The sequence below is a fragment of the Elephas maximus genome, chromosome X, assembly GCF_024166365.1.
Source record: "Elephas maximus indicus isolate mEleMax1 chromosome X, mEleMax1 primary haplotype, whole genome shotgun sequence".
In the NCBI taxonomy this organism is placed as follows: Eukaryota; Metazoa; Chordata; class Mammalia; order Proboscidea; family Elephantidae; genus Elephas; species Elephas maximus.
Window position 1 is genome coordinate 62,430,509 of NC_064846.1, and position 21,047 is coordinate 62,451,555.

The following is a 21,047-nucleotide window of genomic DNA, read 5'->3' on the forward strand; positions in this document are numbered from 1 at the left end:
GAGGTCTTGAGTCTTCTGCAGTCATTCACGAAAGAGTAACAGGTTTAGCTTGTAAAGGTAGGAAAAATCCAAGACCCTGCACAGTTCTTGGCAAAAACATGTAAATCGCTTCAAGTAGCAACTGATGTGCTCTAAGTGCTCAAAACACAGAAGCCATCAATATTGTTTATTATTGAGAATCAAGTCTGGGCAGGCTTGAGTGCTATACTTGTTCACTGAACCAAGGCAACCACCCAATGATTAGGGTGACTAAAGCTAGGCTGGCTCTCCTTAGGGCTCAGTACATTGCCCTACATACAATCCATGGTTACAAAAATGTTGATGTCGCCTGCACTGGACTCAGTTAACACAGACTCCAAAAATAGGAAAATAACTGAGACATTCATTCTTTGGCATTCGGCCTTAACAGTCATCTTTCATGACTATCAACTTTTTGTCTAACTAAATCCCAAATGCCATGTATTTATGTTAGGGCAGATTCATTACAGTTTTCAATAACCTTTGACTCCCAATATATCAGAGCTAAATGGAACCTTGTAGACCATCTATCTCAACTCCTTTATTTTACAGAATAAACTGACACTTAGAAAGAAGATAAATAAATGATTTGCCCAGAGTTACATTTTAGAAAATAGTCAGCTTGAGTGTAAAATGGTACAGCCACTGTGGAAAACAGTTGGGCAACTCCTCAAAAAACCAAACATAAAATTCCCATGTGAACCAGCAATTCCACTCCTAGATATATACCCCAGAGATCTGAAAGCAGGGCCACAAACAGATACTTGTACACCAATGTTCACTGTAGCAAAAAGGTGGAAACAACCCAAGTGCCCGTCAACAAATTAACGGTTAAACAAAACATGGTATATAAAGCCATAAAGAGAAATGAAGTTCTATAACATGGTTGAACCTTAAAAACAAACCACCAACAACCTGTTGCTTTGGAGTCAATTCCAACTCATAAGGACCCCATAGGACAGAGCAGAGCTGCCCCACAGGATTTCCACGGAGCTGCTGGTGGATTTAAACTGCCGACCTTTTGGGTAGCAGCCGAGCTCTAACCACTGGACCACCAGGGCTCCAGAAAACATTATGCTGAGTGAAATAAGTCAGTCACAAAAGAACAAATATTGTATAATTGTATAATTATAATTGTATAATCTCACTTATATGAAATATCTAGAATGAGCAAATGCATAGATACCAAAGTTTATTAGGGGGTGGTGGGTGAGGACAATAGGGAATTATTGCTTAAGGGGTACTGAGTTTCTATTTGGGGTGATGAAAACCTATAGAAATAGAGGTGATGGTTGCACAACATGGTAAATATAATTAATGTCACTGAATTGCTCACTTAAAAATGGTCAAAATGTCACATTTTTTGTTATATACAGTCGTCCCTCAGCATCTGCAGGGGATTGGTTCCAGGACTCTCACAGATACCCCAATCTGCAGACACTCAAGTCCCTTATATAAAATGGCATAGTATTTGCGTAAAACCGATGCACATCCTCAGTATACTGTAAATCAGGTTTAGATGACTTATAATAACTAACACAATGTCAATGCTGTGTAAATAGTTGTTTCCTCAATATTGAACACTTGTTCTGAAAGGTGGCTTTTCTCTTCTATGAGTTTCTTAGGCTCTTCTGAGAACGCTGATGCTGCCTGGCCATCAGCCAATGCTGATTTGCCTGTGATCTTGAAGTTCTCGAGGCTATAGTGCTTTCCAGAGCTGGCCGGCTGTCATGGGTTGAATTGCTGCATGCCCCCAAAACACGTGTCAATTGGTTAGGCCATAGTTCCCAGGATTGTGCGGTTGTCCTTCATTTTGTGATTGTAATTTTATGTTAAAGAGGATTAGGCTGGGAATGTAACACTCTTACTAAGGTCACTTCCCTGACCCATTGTAAAGGGAGCTTCCCTGGAGTGTGGCCGGTACCACCTCTTACAAGAGATAAAAGGAAAGGGAAGCAAACGCAGTGGGAACCTTATACCACACCTCCAAGAAAGCAGCGCTGGGGGAGCAGAGCATGTCCTTTAGACCCAGGGTTCCTGCGCAGAGAAGTTTCAATAATCCAGGGGAAGACTGATGACAAGGACCTTTCTAAAGAGCTGACAGAGAGAGAAAGCCTTCCCCTGGAGCTGACGCCCTGAATTTGGACTTCTAGCCTACTCAATTGTGACAGAATAAATTCCTCTTTGTTGAAGCTATCCACTTGTGGTATTTCTGTTATAGCAGAACTAGATGACTAAGATACCAGCCATCCTTTATTAGCCTGAAACTCCTTCCTCTCGCTCTCCTCAACCCCCTCACACTTAGCCTTTGAGGGATTGCTTTGACCACTTCATTGCTTTTTAGGAGTAATTTTTTCACAGAAACAAAGGGTGCACACAACACAAGTAAAAAATGAACGAAACGCGAGGAGGACAAGGTCCAAACAATGCAATGAGTGCTTTGAGAAACTGAGACTATAAAATAGTGGGAGGCTATGACCTCACATCACTTCATTCGCTTGGATTCAGCATAGTGCTCCGCTCATGATAAATTCAAATTTTTCTTTTTAGGAACTTTTTTTTTTTCCTTTGAATATTTTTGATCCACAGTTGAGTGCATCTGCAAATGCGGAACCTGCGGATATGGAGGATCGGCTGTATACATCTTTAGCACAATAAAAAATTTAAAAAGTCAATTTATTTTCTGTATAACCTCTTTAAATTGCCAGAAACTCTTCAAAACAATAATAATAGGATCAACTCTTATAAGCATATAAAAACCAATTTTGGATTCTATAAAAGAAAATGTGGGACCTTGAAAAACATGAAGTGGTGCTGCTAAGATCAAAGTGCTGTTTCTACAAGTTCATGGTAAAATGGTTGGTGACGGGGGTGGGTAGGAAATGCTTTTAAATAAATCTTTGTCACATTCAGTAATTGATTTAACATCCAGTGGCCCTCCTTCTGCATGTTATTTCCATGTTCAGGCAATAGGATACCCCACTATAATATTCAGAGAAACCAGTAAAAACAACAAGGAATATGATGACCTTCACTTAGAAACATGCATTGATAATAGATGATTAAAAAGGGGGTGAGGGAGCTTGGAAAACAGGGACTTTTAACAGTAACATATCTTGTTCCACAATTAGCTACAAAAGAACTGGTGGCGGAAGTGTGGAAAATTGAGCCCAGAGTCCTGTACAATCTCTATTTTAAAGTATAACTATTACCTCAATTTCATGTTATAGAGAGATATAGTCACATAAAATTTTGTATTTGTCCCACCCCATCTAAAGCAAGGGAGAATGAAGAAAACCAAAGATAAGGGAAAGATTAGCCCAAAGGACTAGTGGACCACAACAACCACCACCTCCACCAGACTGAGTCCAGCACAACTAGATGGTGCCTGGTTACCACCACCAATTGTTCTGACAGGGATCACAACAGAGGGTCCCGGACAGAGCTGGAGAAAAATGTAGAACAAAATTCTAACTCACAAAAAAAGACCAGACATACTGGTCTGACAGAGACTGGAGAAACCCCAAGTGTATGGCCCCCAGATACTTCTTTAACTCAGTACTGAAGTCATTCCTGAGGTTCACCCTTCAGCCAAAGACTAGACAGGCCTATAAAACAAGCAATAACATACGCAGTTGAGCCATGCATTCAAGACTAAATGGGCACACCAGCTCAGGGGCAAGGACAAGAAGGCAGGGGCAGACAGGAAAGCTGGGGAAATGGAAATCGGGAACCTGAGGTCAAAAAGGGGAAAGTGTTGACATGCCACAGGGTTGGCCCCCAGTGTCACAAAACAATATGTGTATGAATTGTTGAATGAGAAACTAATTTGCTCGGTAAACTTTCACCTAAAGCACAATAAATTTTAGTATTTGGAGTTAGGCTTACTCATATAAAAATGGAGAATTCTATCTCTGAGAATTCACAAGAAAAATCATCACAGTTTGATCAAGCAAGTACAGGCTCTACCAAAGAAGTCTAAGAACCTAGAAATTAGAGAACATGGGTAAGCCCTGCTTTAGTAAAACAAGTGCAGGAAAATCCAAGCCACCAACATGGATAAAATCCAGAGCATTTTTATTTGTTTTGCATTGATAAAATTATTCTTCCCTTTTGTAGGCTGTTTAAAGACCATTAGCTACTCAACCGAAGGGGGAGGATGCAAGCTAATTCACTGCCAATGAAAAACAAGCTATGAGATCAGCCTAAGAAAAGATTATTTCCACTCACAAATATTTTATGCACACACTGGCTCTTCGGGAACGCATTGATTTTGTAATTTGAGGTACTAGACTAGAGAGCATGAGCATATTATTAGAGCAAATGCTTCTGCCAGATTTATTTTTACCTATCTTAACTGGGTTTGGGGGTTTAACTTTCTGTAGGTTCTCGTCTTATATCATGGGCAATGTATATGAAATCATGACAAACTTCAAAAAGAATGCAGTCTTATCAGTAAAATCTGTAAACATGTAAAACACTGTAGAACAACGTATCAAGGAAATTACCAGGAGGGGTGAAGAAAAGGAGGCCCCTTAAGTTAGAGATGGTAGTGAACATACTGACCTATAGCCATGTTCAAGCTTTCAAGGACACATCTATGTACAGCCATCTATGTACATTTAAGGATTTCAAAAATCCAAAAGCAAATGTAGCCAGGTTTAGGGCAATATATTACATAGATATACACCTTATATTCTTATTTCAGAGTGAGTGAGAAATGAAAAATCTTCATCCTAAATGAGACATTAAACTATGTCTAGTGCCTTGCTGAATTTTCTATGAGGTATGAGAATAAAATTCATCCGGTTTAAAATGCTGCAGCTATCCCATATGGCATCTTTGTGTGAATCAGACAAAGTAGCCCTCCGAAGACACAGCCTGTGTCTGGACACACGATTTGGTGAACAGTGCAACCTCCATGGCCTCACACCCTTAACTATACATGGTGGCCCTGGTGTCTATTACATATACATTTTATTAAAGTTCAAAATGTAAGTGTATAGCCCGTACAAGGTCTTGTTATCTACATGTAGACACTTCCTAAACAGCTCTAGCCACCATAATATGCTATTAAGCATTTAAGATTTTATCAGAGATTGATTTCAAAGCACATAAAACAATACCTCTACAGCTTTCCCTTCCCTGGGCAAAACAAAGAAGAAAACACCTGTCCAGCCACAACAATTATCACTCATCTACCTGTTTTGAGGAAAATTATCCACCTGATTGGGTAAGAAAATGGCCAGCCTAGCCAGCCAATTGTAGAGTAGAGATGGATTACTAGTCTAAATCTCTTGAGTTAACAAAATTAAGAGAAATTATATGCCTACTGCCTCCCAGCACAGTCACAGCACTAAATTGCTGTCTGGAAAGTAGCGGTTACACAATTTCTTCAGTAAATCTGTGTGGAGTCTAGGCCATTTGCCCAAGTAGATTTCTCATACTTACCCACTCCACCCATCCCCAATTCCGTCACCTCATTAGTGTAGCCTGGTTTTCAATTTTAACCCCACAAACATCTAAATAAGGCAACATAATAGTTCAGAGTTCTTTGCAAATGTTTGCTTAACAATTATCTAGATTCAGCAACCTAGACTGTATTAAAGTGGTTTCAAAACACAAATAGACACTTCAAGCACCAAATTGATACTGATTTTGATTTTAAAAAACCACTAAAGCTAGTAATACAAACCTAGGTATTTTTGTGTGTGCGTGTGCATGTATGCTTGTGTGTGTGTGTTCTGTATCAAAGAGTTATATGAACCCTTTATCTAGAGAATTCAAGAACACTTTTCCTTTGCCCAGCTATCTACAACATTTCCCTGGAAGGAAAATCCTTACAAATAAATCCCACCCCACTTCATAAATTGCAAAATGAAGAATGACTCATCACCCACCCAGGCAATAGAGCCACAAGTCTTAATTTGGTCTATTTTCTACAGTTCATAACACCTATTCCAAGGAGTCTACCCACATTTGTATACTCAACCTTCCCAGACACTTCCACAAAATTAAAGAGAAAAGTGAACATAATTTGGGCCAATGCTTTATGATAGCACTTTACGCAGAGTAAATTTTAACAACATTTTACCATTAGTTTAAAGCTGTATTTGTTTAAGGAGTTCAGTGACATATAAATTAATTAGGCACACATTAGATTAAAAATCTAATTATTTTTGAGGCAATTGGAGACATATTATGTTGTTTTTTTTTTTAAAGATGCAACAATGTCCAAACCAAACCCGTTGCCGTCTAATCGATTCAACCCATAGCAACCATATAGGATAGAGTAGAACTGCCCCACAGGGTTTCCAAGGAGTGGCTAGTGGATTCGAACTGCCAGCCTTTTCATTAGCAGCCATAGCTCTTAACCACTGCATCACCAGGGCTCCAATGGCATAGTGGACATGTTAAATAAAAGATTTTTAGAGACACACACGGATGTAGGAGTAAAATGTCACACTATCTGGGATTTGCTTTAAAATACTTCAGCAAGGAAAACTCAAGGATAGATGACGCAACTATAGCAAAATCTAGGTAACTGTTGTATCTGAGTAATGGATATATGGAGGCTCATTTTACTATTCTACTTTTTAGTATGTTTCCAAGTTTTCATTAAGTTTTATGAGGGTCTTATTAACTATCCCATATTATAAAGTAAAAACTTGATGTCTTTGATTTTTAGCTTGATGACAAAACAGCAAGTTAAAGGTAGATAAAAACTCCTTATAGTTTTGACTGGATCTTTACTAACACATGTGGATATCTACCACAGAACAACAAATCGAATTTTAAAAAGGTTTTTATCCGAAATCTTTTCTCTTAGGTAAATATCAGAATTGGCAGTGATTGAGTCAATTGCCATTTGGGAATAATTCATTCCTAATGAAGTCTTGTATTCCTACCTAGGCATGCCTGAAGAACCTCCTAGAAACTTTTCTCTTAGACACAAGGAGAAACTGGTGGCCAATTTGCTAGTCTGTATTCAGTAGCAACATAGCTTTTTGTTGCCGTTAGCTGTCCTTGAGTTGGCCCTGACTGATAGCTACCCATGCACAACAGGGCAGAATGCTGCCTAGTCCTGTGCCATCCCCATCATTGATTGTGGGTCAGACCATTGTGGTCCACAGGGTTTTCACTAGCAGATTGTTCAGAAGTAGATCACCAGGTCTTTCTTCCTAGTCCATCTTAATCTGGAAGCTCTACTGAAACGTGTTCAGCATCATAGCAACACACAAACCACCACTGATAGAAGAGGGATGGCTGTACATGAAGTGCATTGGCTGGGAATTGAACCCAGGTCTCCCCCATGGAAGGCGAGAATTCTACCAGTCAGCCACTAATGTCCCCAGTAATGTAGCTTACTCTCCCTAAATCAATACGGTAACACCCTCATTAAACCAACCCCCCTATAAATGGTGATTAGTAAGAATTTTATTTTCTACATTCTTTCATAAGAAAGGCACCAAGACTCTTTTCCCGAGCTCCCCTCACACAAAGCATGTCAGGATTTAGTTAAGTGTTTGTTTAAGCTACAGCCAGGGTACATCATTTGGACTGAAACAGATTTAGCCTGATCAGTTAAATAAGTTTTAAATATACTATGAGTTAATTTTTCTATTACTAATATTCATAATAAATATATATTTGAAACAGTATTTCAATCTTCCTTTACATACATCAATTTTAAGCTGCAAGGGTGGATTACCCAATAAGCAAGGTACGCACGGGCTTACTTGTGCTTACTTACTAATCTGTAATACACTATTTCTCCTGTTTTTCAGCACATTTTTGAAACCCATCTGAAATTATGCACTACAGATTAGTAAATAAACACAATTAAGCCTGTGCATACCTTGATTACTGGTTAATCCACTCCTGTTAAGTTGTCTCATCTTCCACAACAGCTGTTTTCCAAAAAGTCCATTTAGATATCAAGTATTAGCCGTATTACAATTCACATAGTCACCATCTTGCTTTCTTCAGTTTTTTTAAAAAAATGAAGCATCATACACCCCAAATCTGGTGGAAGAAATTTGTCTTTTCCGCATGGCCAATTGAATATAGGCATAGGGGAAAGACAGGTCTTCAATAATAATCCCCGTGGTGCTTGTGATACCCAGATGTGCCAATTCATGGAAATTAGCACATACTGTTTGTGTACTGTTTTCAGAGCATCCTGTTCGTTGAAACCAAGTTAGAAAAGGATATGATTTCATTTCAAAAGTGTCACTCCTGCCAGAGCTCTTGATACTTGGGAGTAAAATTTAGGTGGATCAATTATAATTGTTCATAAAAGAAATAAAAGATTGAATAGTTTTTCATTTTCAGAGTCCTTGAAGCATAATGACTCAGTGACATAGCTAACTTTTACAACAGAGGTGGTAGCTTTAAATTTCTAAGTCAGTCCATTAACACTTCAATGACTCAGTTTTCTTATCTGTATATCAGCAATAGGCTGCCTGACAAAGTAGAATACCAGGGGAATCTAATTAAAGTTTTATAACAAAAATTTAAATGCCTCCAATTGATAAATTCAAAGAAAAAGATATTCTTTTTGATTCTTACAAAATTACAGTGGAAAGAAAAGTTAAACCTGCATTTTATGTTCTTTGAAGAGAACAATTATTAGTAAAAGGACAGAATGTATAATCCACCAAATGGACAAATGGAATTGGGAAAATAGAATAGGAATCAATCAACTTAAAATCATATTATAGTACATGGTTCCTAGGTGGTATGAATGGTTTGCACTTGGCTACCAACTCAAAAGTTGGCAGTTTGAATCCACTCAGCGGTGCAACAGAAGAAAGGCCTGGAAATCTGCTTCCATAAAGATTACAGCCAAACAATAAAATCTATTAAGAAAACATTCTGCATCCCACTTTGAAGAGTGGCATCTGGGGTCTTAAATGCTAGCAAGCAGCCATCTAAGATGTATCAATTGGCCTCAACCCACCTGGATCAAAGGAGAATGAAGAACACCAAGGACACAAGGCGATTACGAGCCCAAGAGACAGAAAGGCCACATGAACGAAAGACTACATCATCCTGAGACCAGAAGAACTAGATGGTGCCTGGCTACAACCGATGACCTCCCTGACAGGGAACACAACAGAGAACCCCTGAGGGAGCAGGAGAGCAGTGGGATGCAGACCCCAAATTCTCATAAAAAGACCAGACTTAATGGTCTGACTGAGACTAGAAGGACCCTGGTGGTCATGGCCCCCAGACCTTCTGTTGGCCCAGGACAGGAACTATTCCCGAAGCCAACTCTTCAGACAGGGATTGGACTGGACAATGGGTTGGAGAGGGATGCTGGTGAGGAGTGAGCTTCTTGGATCAGGTGGACACTTGACACTATGTTGGCATCTCCTGCCTGGAGGGTAGATGAGAGGGTGGAGGGGGTTAGAAGCTGGTGAAATGGGCACGAAAAGAGAGAGTGGAGGGAGCGGGCGGGCTGTATCATTACAGGGAGAGTAATTGGGAGTGTATAGCAAGGTGTATATGGGTTTTTGTGTGAGAGACTGACTTGATTCGTAAACTCTCACTTAAAGCACAATAAAAATTATTAAAAAAAAAAAAAAAAAGATTACAGCCAAGAAAACCCTGTGCAGTAGTTCTACTCTGTAACACACAGGCTCACCATGAGTTGGAATCAACTCCACGGCAGTGGGTATACGATAATAATGTTAGAGCTATCAAACAGCAAGAAGCCAATTAACTATCCAACCACAACTACAAAAAACCCAAACCCATTGCCAGCGAACAGATTCTGACTCATAGTGTGACCTTATAGGTCAGAGTAGAACTGCCCCATAAGGTTTCCAAGGCTGTAAATCTTTACGGAAGCAGACTGCCACATCTATCTCCCAGGGAGCAGCTGGTGGATTCAAACCCTGACCTTCTGGTTAATAGCCAAGTGCTTAATCACTGCACTTCCAGGGCTCCTTCAGGTAATATAAGCCCGTTGCCGTCAAGTCGATTCCGACTCATAGCAACCCTACAGGACAGAGCAGAACTGCCCCATAGGGTTTCCAAGGAGTGCCTGGTGGATTCAAACTGCCCACCTCTTGGTTAGCAGCCATAGCTCTTAACCACTATACCACCAGGGTTTCCTCAGGTAGTATAACGGGTTAATAATAATACTTTATATTTGTACAGCAACATAGAATTTTATATAAGCCACCTTCAGAAACCAATCAGGCAGGCAGAGTTATCGCCTACTGGCAGATGTTAATCAAAAAGCCCCAAATTCTCGTGTTAAATGGATCATCATAGATCACTAGCAAACAACAAAATCAACACGGAACCCAGGTCTTTTGGCTCTCTATTCCGGGCTCTTGTACCAATACCCTGAAACTTCCTCTAGTAACAGCAATATGTTACTTGGCTTAGTGGTTTTGATACTGTTCCTCCACATAGAAATTCAGATTATGTAACAAGAATCCAAACAAACAATAAGTTCTCTTAGCCCTGCAGAAAGAAACCAGTTACCTTAATTTCAAAATAAGAGAAAGGACACAGAAGAATGCACGGATATGTTCATTTGATGGAATATATATAGTACGAAAAAAATGGCACCTAAAAGAAAACATTTGTTTTTTAAAAAGCCTCTTTTCAACAAATTAATACTCCCAAAATGTCTGGCATGTGAGGTATTCAAGAATAGGCATAAAATGGAACCCTTGTCCAAAAGCAAGGTATTCTCTTTATAGAAAAAAGATTGGCTTATAACATTTAGATTCACTGTATCCTTTCACCACACCTATTCAATCTCTATGCTGAGCAAATAATCCGAGAAGCTGGACTATATGAAGAAAAATGGGGCATCAAGGTTGGAGGAAGACTCATTAACAACCTGCGTTATGCAGATGACACAACCTTGCTTGCTGAAAGCAAAGAAGACTTGAAGCACTTACTGATAAAAGATTAGGGACCACAGCCTTCAGTACAGATTAGACCTCAACATAAAGAAAACAAAAATCCTCACAACTGGACCAATAAGTAACATCATGATAAACACAGTAGAATGAAGTTGTTGAGGACTTCATTTTACTTGGATCCACAATCAACAGCCATGGAAGCAGCAGTCAAGAAATCAAAAGACGTACTACATTGGGCAAATCAGCTGCAAAAGGTCTCCTTAAAAGTGCTGAAAAGCAATGATGTCACCTTGAGGACTAATGTGTGCCTGATTCAAGCAATGGTGTTTTCAATCACCTCATATGCATGTGAAAGTTGGACAAGGAATAAGGAACACCAAAGAAGAATTGCTGCTTTTGAACAGCTGTGTTGGCGAAGAATATTGAATACACCATGGACTGCCAAAAGAATGGACGAATCTGTCTTGGAAGAAAGAAGTACAACCAGAATGTTCCTTAGAAGCAAAGATGGTGAGACTACATCTCACATACTTTGGACATGTTGTTAGGAGGGATGAGTCCCTGAAGAATGACATCATCCTTGGTGGTGGGTCAGCGAAAAAGAGGAAGACCCTCAATGAGATGGACTGACACAGTGGCTGTAACAATGGGTTCAAGCATAGCAACAACTGTGAGGATGGCACAGGACCAGGCAGTGTTTCGTTCTGTTGTGCACAGAGTCACTATGAGTCAGAACCAACTTGACGGCACCTAACAACAACGTTGTTATAAGAGTTCAGAATAAGGAAGAGCCCTCAGTAAGCTGAAATAATCAGTGAAGTATTAACGAAAGAATGGGAGAACTGTGAGGCACGAGCTGGGTTATGAAAGGTAGGTGAGATTTATAAAGGAGAAACAGTGTGGACATTTCAGATTTGGTGAGGATATTCATGGTGAGTGACAGGAAGAACCAACAGAGAAGGCCCAAAGAAACTGAGGTGCAGAGAGATATATCTAGTAAGTGGATCAGCTAGTACATGGATAAGTTGATGAGCGGGCATTGGAATCCAGGTCTCTAACTCTGAACACCAAGCTCTTTTATACCACTGTGCTCCTCCAAGTAATGCTCCATAGTATTGTTTCTTTCTGAAACATAAATCTGATCCTGTCACTCTCCTGTTTAAATTCCTTCAACGGCTCACTCTGCCTTTCAAAAAGAAGCTGAAACTAACATGGCATACAAGGATTCATCATGATCTGGATCCTGCCTTTTTCTGGCAGACCCACCATATATACTTTGTTTCAGCCATACATATTGACCCACACTTCCCTCAATGGGCATGCTCTCATATCTCTGTACCTTTGTGTATGTTGTTCTTTCATTCTGTAATGTCTTTCTTTCCTTTTCTTCAATTAATCCCTTATATTCTTCAAGCCTTGGTAAAACTGTCACCTACTCTGGCAAACCTTTGCTTACCACACTTGAGCATTCGATCAGATTTAGATGCTTTTCCATGACGTTTTTATAGCACCCTCCTGTGTATATTCCTGTTATAGCTTTATAACACTGCTTTTTAATCATTAATAAACTTGTCTATCTCCGTTACTTGACTATGAGCATCTTTATATCACCAACTCCTAGAATAGCACCTAGTACATAGTCGGTGCTCAGAAAACCTGTGGAGCATACATGAAATCATTCTACTCAGATCTTATCATTAAAAAAATCAAAACATGATTTATATAATTGAAAACAAATAACTACTCAGGAAGTTATACAATAACCAGAAAATTAATTTCTCTTACTTTAAGTTACCATTTTGACTCTAAAATCTAAAGAACCAAAGGCTTCCAAAATTATACAGAAACACAAAATCAAAATAAAGAACAACATCAAATAGTGTTAAGCCACTTACTCCATTGTGTGGGGGAGGGGAAGGGTGTTCTTCATCAACACTAGCCTCTCTCACTACTAAAGTTATACCTTAAATATGTGGGATTCAAGATGCAGCTTCTTCATATCATTTCTAGAGCTCACTCCCCTACTCGACTTGAGAAAATACATATCAAAGTTGACATCAAATTACTAATTATTCTAAGACTCATGATGTTTAATGACGTGCTACAATCTGGGCCTAACTAACTGGTTACATGAAATCCAAAGCTCTACTACTAACGCATTTTTCAAAACGTGATGAGTGCAAGACAGTGGTGCCAACTTTAAAAAGAATAAAAATAAAAGGGTCATTATGATGATGCATATATGAAGAAAACTGAAGTGAATTTCTTTACACTTTGGTTTCATTAATCCTAAACAGAAGTCGTTAAAGTCCTGAAATGCTACCCTGAAAAAACTGTCACAGAAACCTATCAAAAAGTTGAGAGTATAAATGAAAGTAGTTCCTCTCCACAGAAAACATGCCCTCCTCCAGTTTTCCAGAACCACAAGGAACTAAATGAAAACCACTCAATCACAAGCCTTACGCTTTATGAATTCACTATATATGTTACTGAGTTAATTACTCTATGTAGTGGAAGCTAATACTATGTAGTCATTATGTAGTCAACCCCTTTTTACCTCCAGACAAATTTTCATCAATATCTATCACCCATGTGGTCAATGCTAATTTCCCTTTTCCCAACTTCACTACCACCCCCCGCCGCCCCTGCACCCACACCCTCCTCAGTAACTTGGAGTGGAATAAACTGAGTCATTTCCTTTACTCTCACTCCTTTGTAACCCAATAGTTCTTATTCTTCTATGCATGACGGATGCTTTGGAGAAACTGAGGGAAGTTATGAAGTCCAGAACAATGAATGTATCTACATATACTCAATTTTTTTTCATACAATTTCAGGAGCTTAAGAACCCCTATCCTCATACACAAATAACTTATGTTACCATATGGTTTTTTGTAACCCAACACCACAACTCCTTTACACACACACACACAGTTAAAGACTATTACCACCAGTTGTCACTGAATCAACACAGACTCATGGCAATCCCATGTGCATCAGAGTAGACCTGTGCTTAATAGGGATTTCAAAGGCTGATTTTTCGGAAGCAAATCACTAGGCCTTTCTTCTGAAACACCTCTGAGTAGACTCAATCTTTTTGTCAGCAGCCAGTAGGGTTAACATAGTAGTACTCAAAAAAATAAAATTTAGGTAAAGCTTTCAGCTGCTAACCAAAAGGTCAGTGCTTCAAACTCACCAGCGGCTCTGCAGAAGAAAAGATACAGCAATTTGTTTCCATAAAGATTCTCCCGTTGCCGCTGAGTGGATTCAGACTCATAGCAACGCTATAGGACGGGGTAGAACTACCTCATAGGGTTTCCAATGCTGTAATCTTTATGGGAGCCCTGGTGGTGCACTGGTTAAGTGCTCGACTGCTAACCGAAAAGTGGATGGTTCAAACTCACCAGCCACTCTGAGGGAGAAAGATGTGGCAATCATCTTCCAGAAGGACTGGAAACCGTAGCGGGCAGTTCTACTTTGTCCTATAGGGTCCTATGAGTCGGAATCAACTTGAGGACAGACAACAAACAAAAAAACCTTTATCTTACCAGCAATATTTTAAGTTAAGAATTCCAGATGAACTCTTCCCTAAAAGACCTCAGAAGAACATGTTGAGAACTTTAGTGCTAACACTAAAGACTGGGACCCAAACAACTCAAAAAAAAAAAGGAATAGGACACTTATAAAAACATTTACCAAGTCTTGTTGTTTGGTCAATTTGCTTGCCTTACAATGTGCTGTAATGTCGTCCTAAATTTGTTTTTATTATCTCTGACCCATCTGCTTGTAAATTCATGTAAAGCTCAAAATTTAGTTTGAGCAAAAGAAAGCTAACATTGAAATCAATAAACTCTTGGATTCAAATACCTGTTCTAATATATCAAGCCATGTTCAACACCGAACAGTGAAGCTAGTTAGGAATTGAAAGTGATACCATCTCCTATCTAGTTACCTTGTCCAAGCAAGTCAAACATAAAAGATAAAACAGGACAAATGGCTAAAGGAAAGAGAATAATATAATCTAGGTGTTATTACTAACAGACACGGATAAGTGCTTTTTCTTGAGAGCATGCTTCTTAAGTTCCTGCTGTATGTACCAAACTATTTGTGGAAACTATCAGTTGACTTTTTCTTTTTAAAACTTGTAATTGCTGATGAAACCAGTTTTGTACTGGACCTCCCCCACACCAAAAAAAAAAAGGAAAGATGCTCACTCTCTTATGGCAAGCTGACACATTTCAAAATCACATTAAAATTTTTAAATACATTAACTTTGGTGAAACACTACCGAAACTTTTCTAAGTTTCATGATCGTGGGATGCAGAGTTTAGAAGTAGTAATGAAGCACTCATTAAACCTCTGCCAGCAAAGACAAGTAACAAAAACCCTGTGACTTGATTTCTTCACTTGTAAATTACTGCATAACAGTACTCATCACTTAAACAAATTCCCTATTTGCCTCAAGTTAGGACAGAATTAATGAGACTTAAAATGTTTTGTCATTTTAATCTACCCCACCATGTCCCTTCCCACATAATGGAAGACTGAATTCTTTCCGGAAATGATAACTCTTTGACCACTGTTTTCCAATATGGACAGTTCATAACTGAAAGGCAAACGGGAGGCAAGAGAGAGAGAAGTACAACAGGTACACACCAAATGGTCAAATGCCGAAAAACGCATTTTAAGTTATATGTCACCATACCCTTCTCTACTATAATCGAATTGCTGGCTAAAACTGAAAACTAGTCGTGCAACATGTGGCTTGTGCTTCAGATCTTGACTAGGAATCCTCAGATATAAGGAGTATTTGCTGAATTTGTGCAGGAGAGCCCTTTCCTTTCATGCCACCCGAATTAGAAAGTTTACAAAAAGAGGAACTTTTTTACTGATGAGTTGCGGAAACTCCAATATTTCCCAATCTAATACCAGGCCCCATAGATTTCATTCCTCTGCACATTAAGTCGGTGGCAGGAAATGGACTGCTACCACTGGTTCACACTATCAGAACGTTGAGACTTGCACAGCCTGTCTACTGCTTTTGAGCGTTCTTAATCAACTGAGTAACAGTACTGTATGACTATGCCTGTTACACACTCGACAGTTGGTGGTACCTCACCAAGCCTCCAACTCCCACGCTCCCCCTCCCTTGCAAAGAAATGTTTCTTGAGAGAGCACATGGAGAGGCAAGCGACAAAACGCACGTAGGCGCCTCTTCCTTAGATTTCTGGTAAAGTAGAAAGACTGGGGGCCTACGTTGTGTCGTTCTTGATTTGCAAGGCTGTGGGTGGGCTCCCAAGTATTTGGACAGAAAAGGCTAGAGGATCTCCTGCTCTGGACCCTAAGCATTAATAGGCAAAACAGCAACTGACAAGGGGTGGGAAAAGAATGGAATCGCGCAAAGAAGGTTCGTGTCCACAAGTTAGACAAACAACAGACTCTACCCAGTACTCGGGGTCCCCCTAAAGTTGAGGCGGGGCCTTCCTCCTTCCCGTACTACCTCTCCGACTGACAATAGTGAGAAAGGGGTTAAGTGAAGAAGGGGGTGCTCTTCCGCCCCCACGCCGTCTCCGCGCCTCGGCGTGGCCGCTCCTTTAGCGGCTCCCGGAGTTGCACAGCGAGGTCGCGGTCACTCTTGGGAGAGGGCCCCGGGTCCCCCCGTGTTAAACGGCAGGAGAATCCCGGGGCTCTCCCTGTCCCCAAGGCCGGCGAGGGCTGCGGGAGCACTCACCAATTTGGGTTTGTTTTTCGTTTCCTCTTCGTTGGCGGCCCGATTCCCCGTGCTCCGCTTGTTGCTCCGGCCCCCACCGGGTTCCTCGCTGCCGCCTCCCGCTCCCGACGCCGCCGCCCCGGGTTGCTCCATCTTTCTCCGGCCCTATCACCTGTGCCCTGTAACCCCACCTCTCCTCAACTGAGGAAGCCCCTCGGAGCGTTCACGCTGCCCCGCGCTGATTCGGCAGCACTTCTTCCTGTGTGAGGGAGTGTTTGCCTCCGGAGCTGCTGATATCAGGCCCCCGGGGCTCCTAGCTCCAAGGAACCCCGGACGTAACACGCCGTTGCCACTATTCAGTGCTGGGGCAAGCCCTGCCCCTGAGCAGCTGCAATTACCACGGTCGCCACCGCCCTCAGGGCGGTGTTTAGGGTGGAGGGAAAGTAGGTGCCTATCTCTTTAAGAGGGCCTCAACACACGTGATTCATCAAAGTGCCCGCAGTCAACCGCCCGGGCGCCGAAAGCTGCTTCCTACTCCCGGTGCCGAGCCGGCCCCAGCTACTGAGCATGCCCGGCGCAGCAACTGGAGCTTAGTGAGAGGACTTTAAGCTGTGATTAAGCACTGATTTCACTTCCCAGTGGCCTGGCGTGAAATGGGAGGGAACTAGTTAAGAGTAAGGAGGTGTAGCCCATTTTAGAGATGGGGAAACTGAGACCTTGGAGGATTCACGTGTGAGTTTCCCTGGCGGCTCTCCCATAGTATCAGCTTCCGCCAGGGCAAGCCAAAGCACCTTCCCTCCCAGAGGCCTTGCTGAGGGTGTGGTCTTGCTATGCTCTGTGGGAGAGTTTGATTGGCAAGGCAACTGGCATTCTATAAGATAAACCACGGGGAGCGCTGATTAATTGCCTAGACAGACTGTATAGGTCAAAGTGGAAAGAGTGGGTGTTTTCTGTTGCCATGATTGTGTTGAGGCTAAAGAAATACAGGCGTTCCTTTATTCCTATGCTGACAGATTGTTTAAGCAGCAGACACTCAACACTTAATCCCCAAGGAGTGTTAGGCTCTTTAACCAAAGTACCTATATAGAACTAACAATTGAATTGCAGCTTTCCGAACTAAGTTTAGGGTTGTGAGAACTGATTAAGATCATGTGTGTTCAAGTTTAGCTTAAAAATAAAAATCCCTAGACAAACACTAGGTGTTTTTGTTCAGCAGCGACAGGGCAGTGGGTGTATTGTTAGTCTTTAGTCCCGAAGTCATACCTCAAGGCCCGCGGTATATTTTTTCCATCCCCTTTAAACAGGGTCCTTTAAAAATAAAGGCACATGCTGAGAACATCAGAGGGGCAGGGTGGGATTTCAATTCACCACCACCTCAGAATAAGAGTACATTTCCTAGTAAAAACATTTGGAATGTAAATTTAGGTAAATTTATAAACATGTCTATATGCCTATGCCAGTTACTCAGATATCTTCAGGCTATGACTCCTTTTGCCCTTCTCCCCTTCAACCTATATGTCCTCGATTGGATAAAAAATGCTATGCTGAATCTAATTTATATCTAAACATATTTATTGAGAGTGCATTAGGATGAATTTGACCATGATATAGGTGTGATGAGGCAATTAAATTCAACAGTAGAGTGAAAAGAACATTAGATATCTGAAACCAGTTTTAATCCCAGCTTTATCATTGTCATTAACTTTCCTTGTAACGATGCAGATGTAGCTTCTCTACTCTGATGGTGGTAAACTACTGGAGGACAGCAGAGGAGAGGAAATGCGTGCTCCCAGACAGGGTGCACAAGAAACTTTAAGGTAAATTTTGCTTTGTTAAAGTTCCTGTTTGATTTAAAATTTCATGTATATTATAAATGGATACTGCAGAAAGATATAACCTGTTTACCTTGTGCTTTCAGGTAATTCCTGTTTGAGAAATGTGGTTGCGAGCCATAGCTGAGGGTCCTCCAAGCTCAAACATTGCTCAATAATCTACTCAGCAGACATTGAGCTTCTAGAGTATACCAGGTGCTATACGGAGCACTGTGGAATAGAAGGATGAAGATTACACAGTTTCTGCCCTTTAGAACCTCATAGTCAGATGATTAAAGAACAGCACCGTTGTCTGACAGAGAAGGAACCCATGGAGCACATGAGAGAGGTAACTAATGGAGTGTCAGAGGCTCAGGGAAACATTCCCAAAGGAAATGATGTTAGAGCTGAGTCTTAAGGGTTTAATTAAAGTCAGTAAACATTTGTTGAGAACCTACTAAGCGTTAGGTATTGTGCTAGGCATTGTGGGTACAGTGGTGAACAAGACAGACATCCACTCTTATGGAGCTTTCAGGCTATTAGGAAAGATATTGAACAAAAATGTATTGAGCAATTACAAGGCAGAGAAGGAGAGTGAAGAGCATTCCAGGTAAAGGAAATGACAATTGCATATGCAAAGACCCAGTGGTTGAGAAATTGGTGGTGGGAGAGGGACTATTGGCAAAAGAAGCAGAACAGATAAGAAAGTTCCATATCATGAAAACCCCTACTTGTAGATTTCATTAGAGTTGTTTTAAAGCGGGGGGAAGGGGGGGTGCTGTGATATTATTGACTTCTGTTTCAAGTATGTATATATAGACCTGAAAATGGATTGGCGTTATTTTGAAAGTTAGTCACGGCTAAGCCGTTATGAGTCAGAATTGACTCGATGGCACTGGGTTTTTTAACTACATTTGAAATTAGAGGTATTTGTAAAAGAGCCATAATCCGTAGTGCCAAAAGTGAAAAAGTCTGTCCCTGATAAGGCTTACATTGGCTTTATTGTGGTTATCTCTGCCCCTGCCTTAATTCTTGGTGTTTGTTTTTCAATGTTTTGCTCCAGTTCATGTACACAGTAATTAAAATTAAAAGAAAAAAAAAAGCTTGCCTTCAGGCATTAGGGTCATTGGCCTCTCTTGGAAGTGAACATGCCACAGGAGCCACAAGGACACTGTCCACTGATTACAAACCAGGCACCTTGCCAACTGCAGCCCTAGGCTGATCTGACTGCACCCTCATTCCTTTATTTTTACCTTCCTGGGACACACAAATAGGTTGGGGAATGGAGGCACATCTTTTCCCTGAAGCTGAAGAAAGAAGCCTACCATGATCAGGTTGTATAAGAAAATTGTATGTTAGAACCATTGCCCTTGCAATCTCTCCTCCCAGCCTTTCATGAGTTTAGCATCCAGTCAGCATTAAAAAGCCAGCCCTGGGAGAGAAGAAGGATAAAAGGTTGCTAGGCTCTATCTTTTTTCAGACTGATCTTAGAATAATCTGTTACCCTAGAGGTTTCTGATGATCCTTGTATTATCCACTTACACTCCCTCTGGTTTTCTGTGTCTCCCTTTTTACTGTATGTTCTCATCTAAATAATCTGGGTCATTAATAAATTAAAGGAAACATGGATTAGACAAAAATGAGAAATAATCAGCTCCAGGGTTACAGACAAATATTTATGAATTAAAGTTTGCCTAAGAATAAATATTTATTTATTTTAATAATGTTTTATTGTGTTTTGGGGGAGTTTACACAGCAAATTAGGTTCCCATTTAACAATTTCTACACACATTTTTTTTTCACACACATTATTCAGTTGACTACATTTGTCACGATGTGTCAACATTCTCATTAGTTCCATTCTGATTGTTCTATTTCCAGTGGTCTAGTTTCCCTGCCCCCTTACCTTCTTTCTCATCTGCTTTAGAGTGATTGTCGATCATTAGTCCCATATAGGTGATTTTTAAAAGGAACACATTACTCATGGGTTATATTCTTCATTTTATGAGCCACTCTGTTGTTTAGCTAAAAAGTAACCTCAGGGGATAGTTCCCGTTCAAGGTTTAAAGGGTATCTCAGGGTGATAGTCTCAGGAGTCCTCTAATCTCAACTGGTCCAGTAAGTCCGGAGTTCTTAAGAATTTGAATTCTTATAAGACATAAAATGATACTTGTAAAGAGTGTGCATCTTAGCTCAAGTAGATAACGTGAGACTAAATGGGCAGCTCCTGTCCGGATGTGAGGTGAGAAGGCAGAAAGAAATAGGAGCTGATTGAATGGACATGAGAAATACAGGGTGGAAAGGAGGAGTGTGCTGTCACATTATAGGAAGAGCAACTAGGGTCACATAACAAAGTGTGTATAAATTTTTATATGAGAAACTAACTTGAACTGTAAACTTTCACTTAAAGCACAATAAAAAAATGAAAAAGAAGATGTTGTACATCCGACTTTGGTTGAGTAGCATCTGGAATCTTAAAAGCTTGTGAGCAGCCATCTCTATTGGTCTCACCCCGTCTGGAGCAAGGGAGAACGAAGAAAACCAAATACAGAAGGGAAAGATTAGCACAAAGGACTAATGGACCACGACTACCACAGCCTCTACCAGACTGAGTCCAGT

At 40.5% G+C, this 21,047-nt stretch overlaps 1 protein-coding gene across 6 annotated transcripts in view; it reads right to left on the reverse strand.

The window, feature by feature from the left end:
* The window catches only part of DIAPH2 (diaphanous related formin 2), a 942,090-nt gene extending 924,973 nt beyond the window's left edge, over positions 1-17,117 (reverse strand). For 3 of the 6 annotated variants that reach the window (XM_049873110.1, XM_049873109.1, XM_049873108.1), the window contains exon 1: positions 16,639-17,117. In XM_049873110.1, the coding sequence (XP_049729067.1) occupies positions 16,639-16,770 (132 nt within the window). In that variant the 5' untranslated portion in view covers positions 16,771-17,117. The remainder of the gene's footprint in view (positions 1-16,638) is intronic. The other 3 variants (XM_049873113.1, XM_049873111.1, XM_049873112.1) reach the window with 1 other exon arrangement.
* Positions 17,118-21,047: the final 3,930 nt, after the last annotated feature.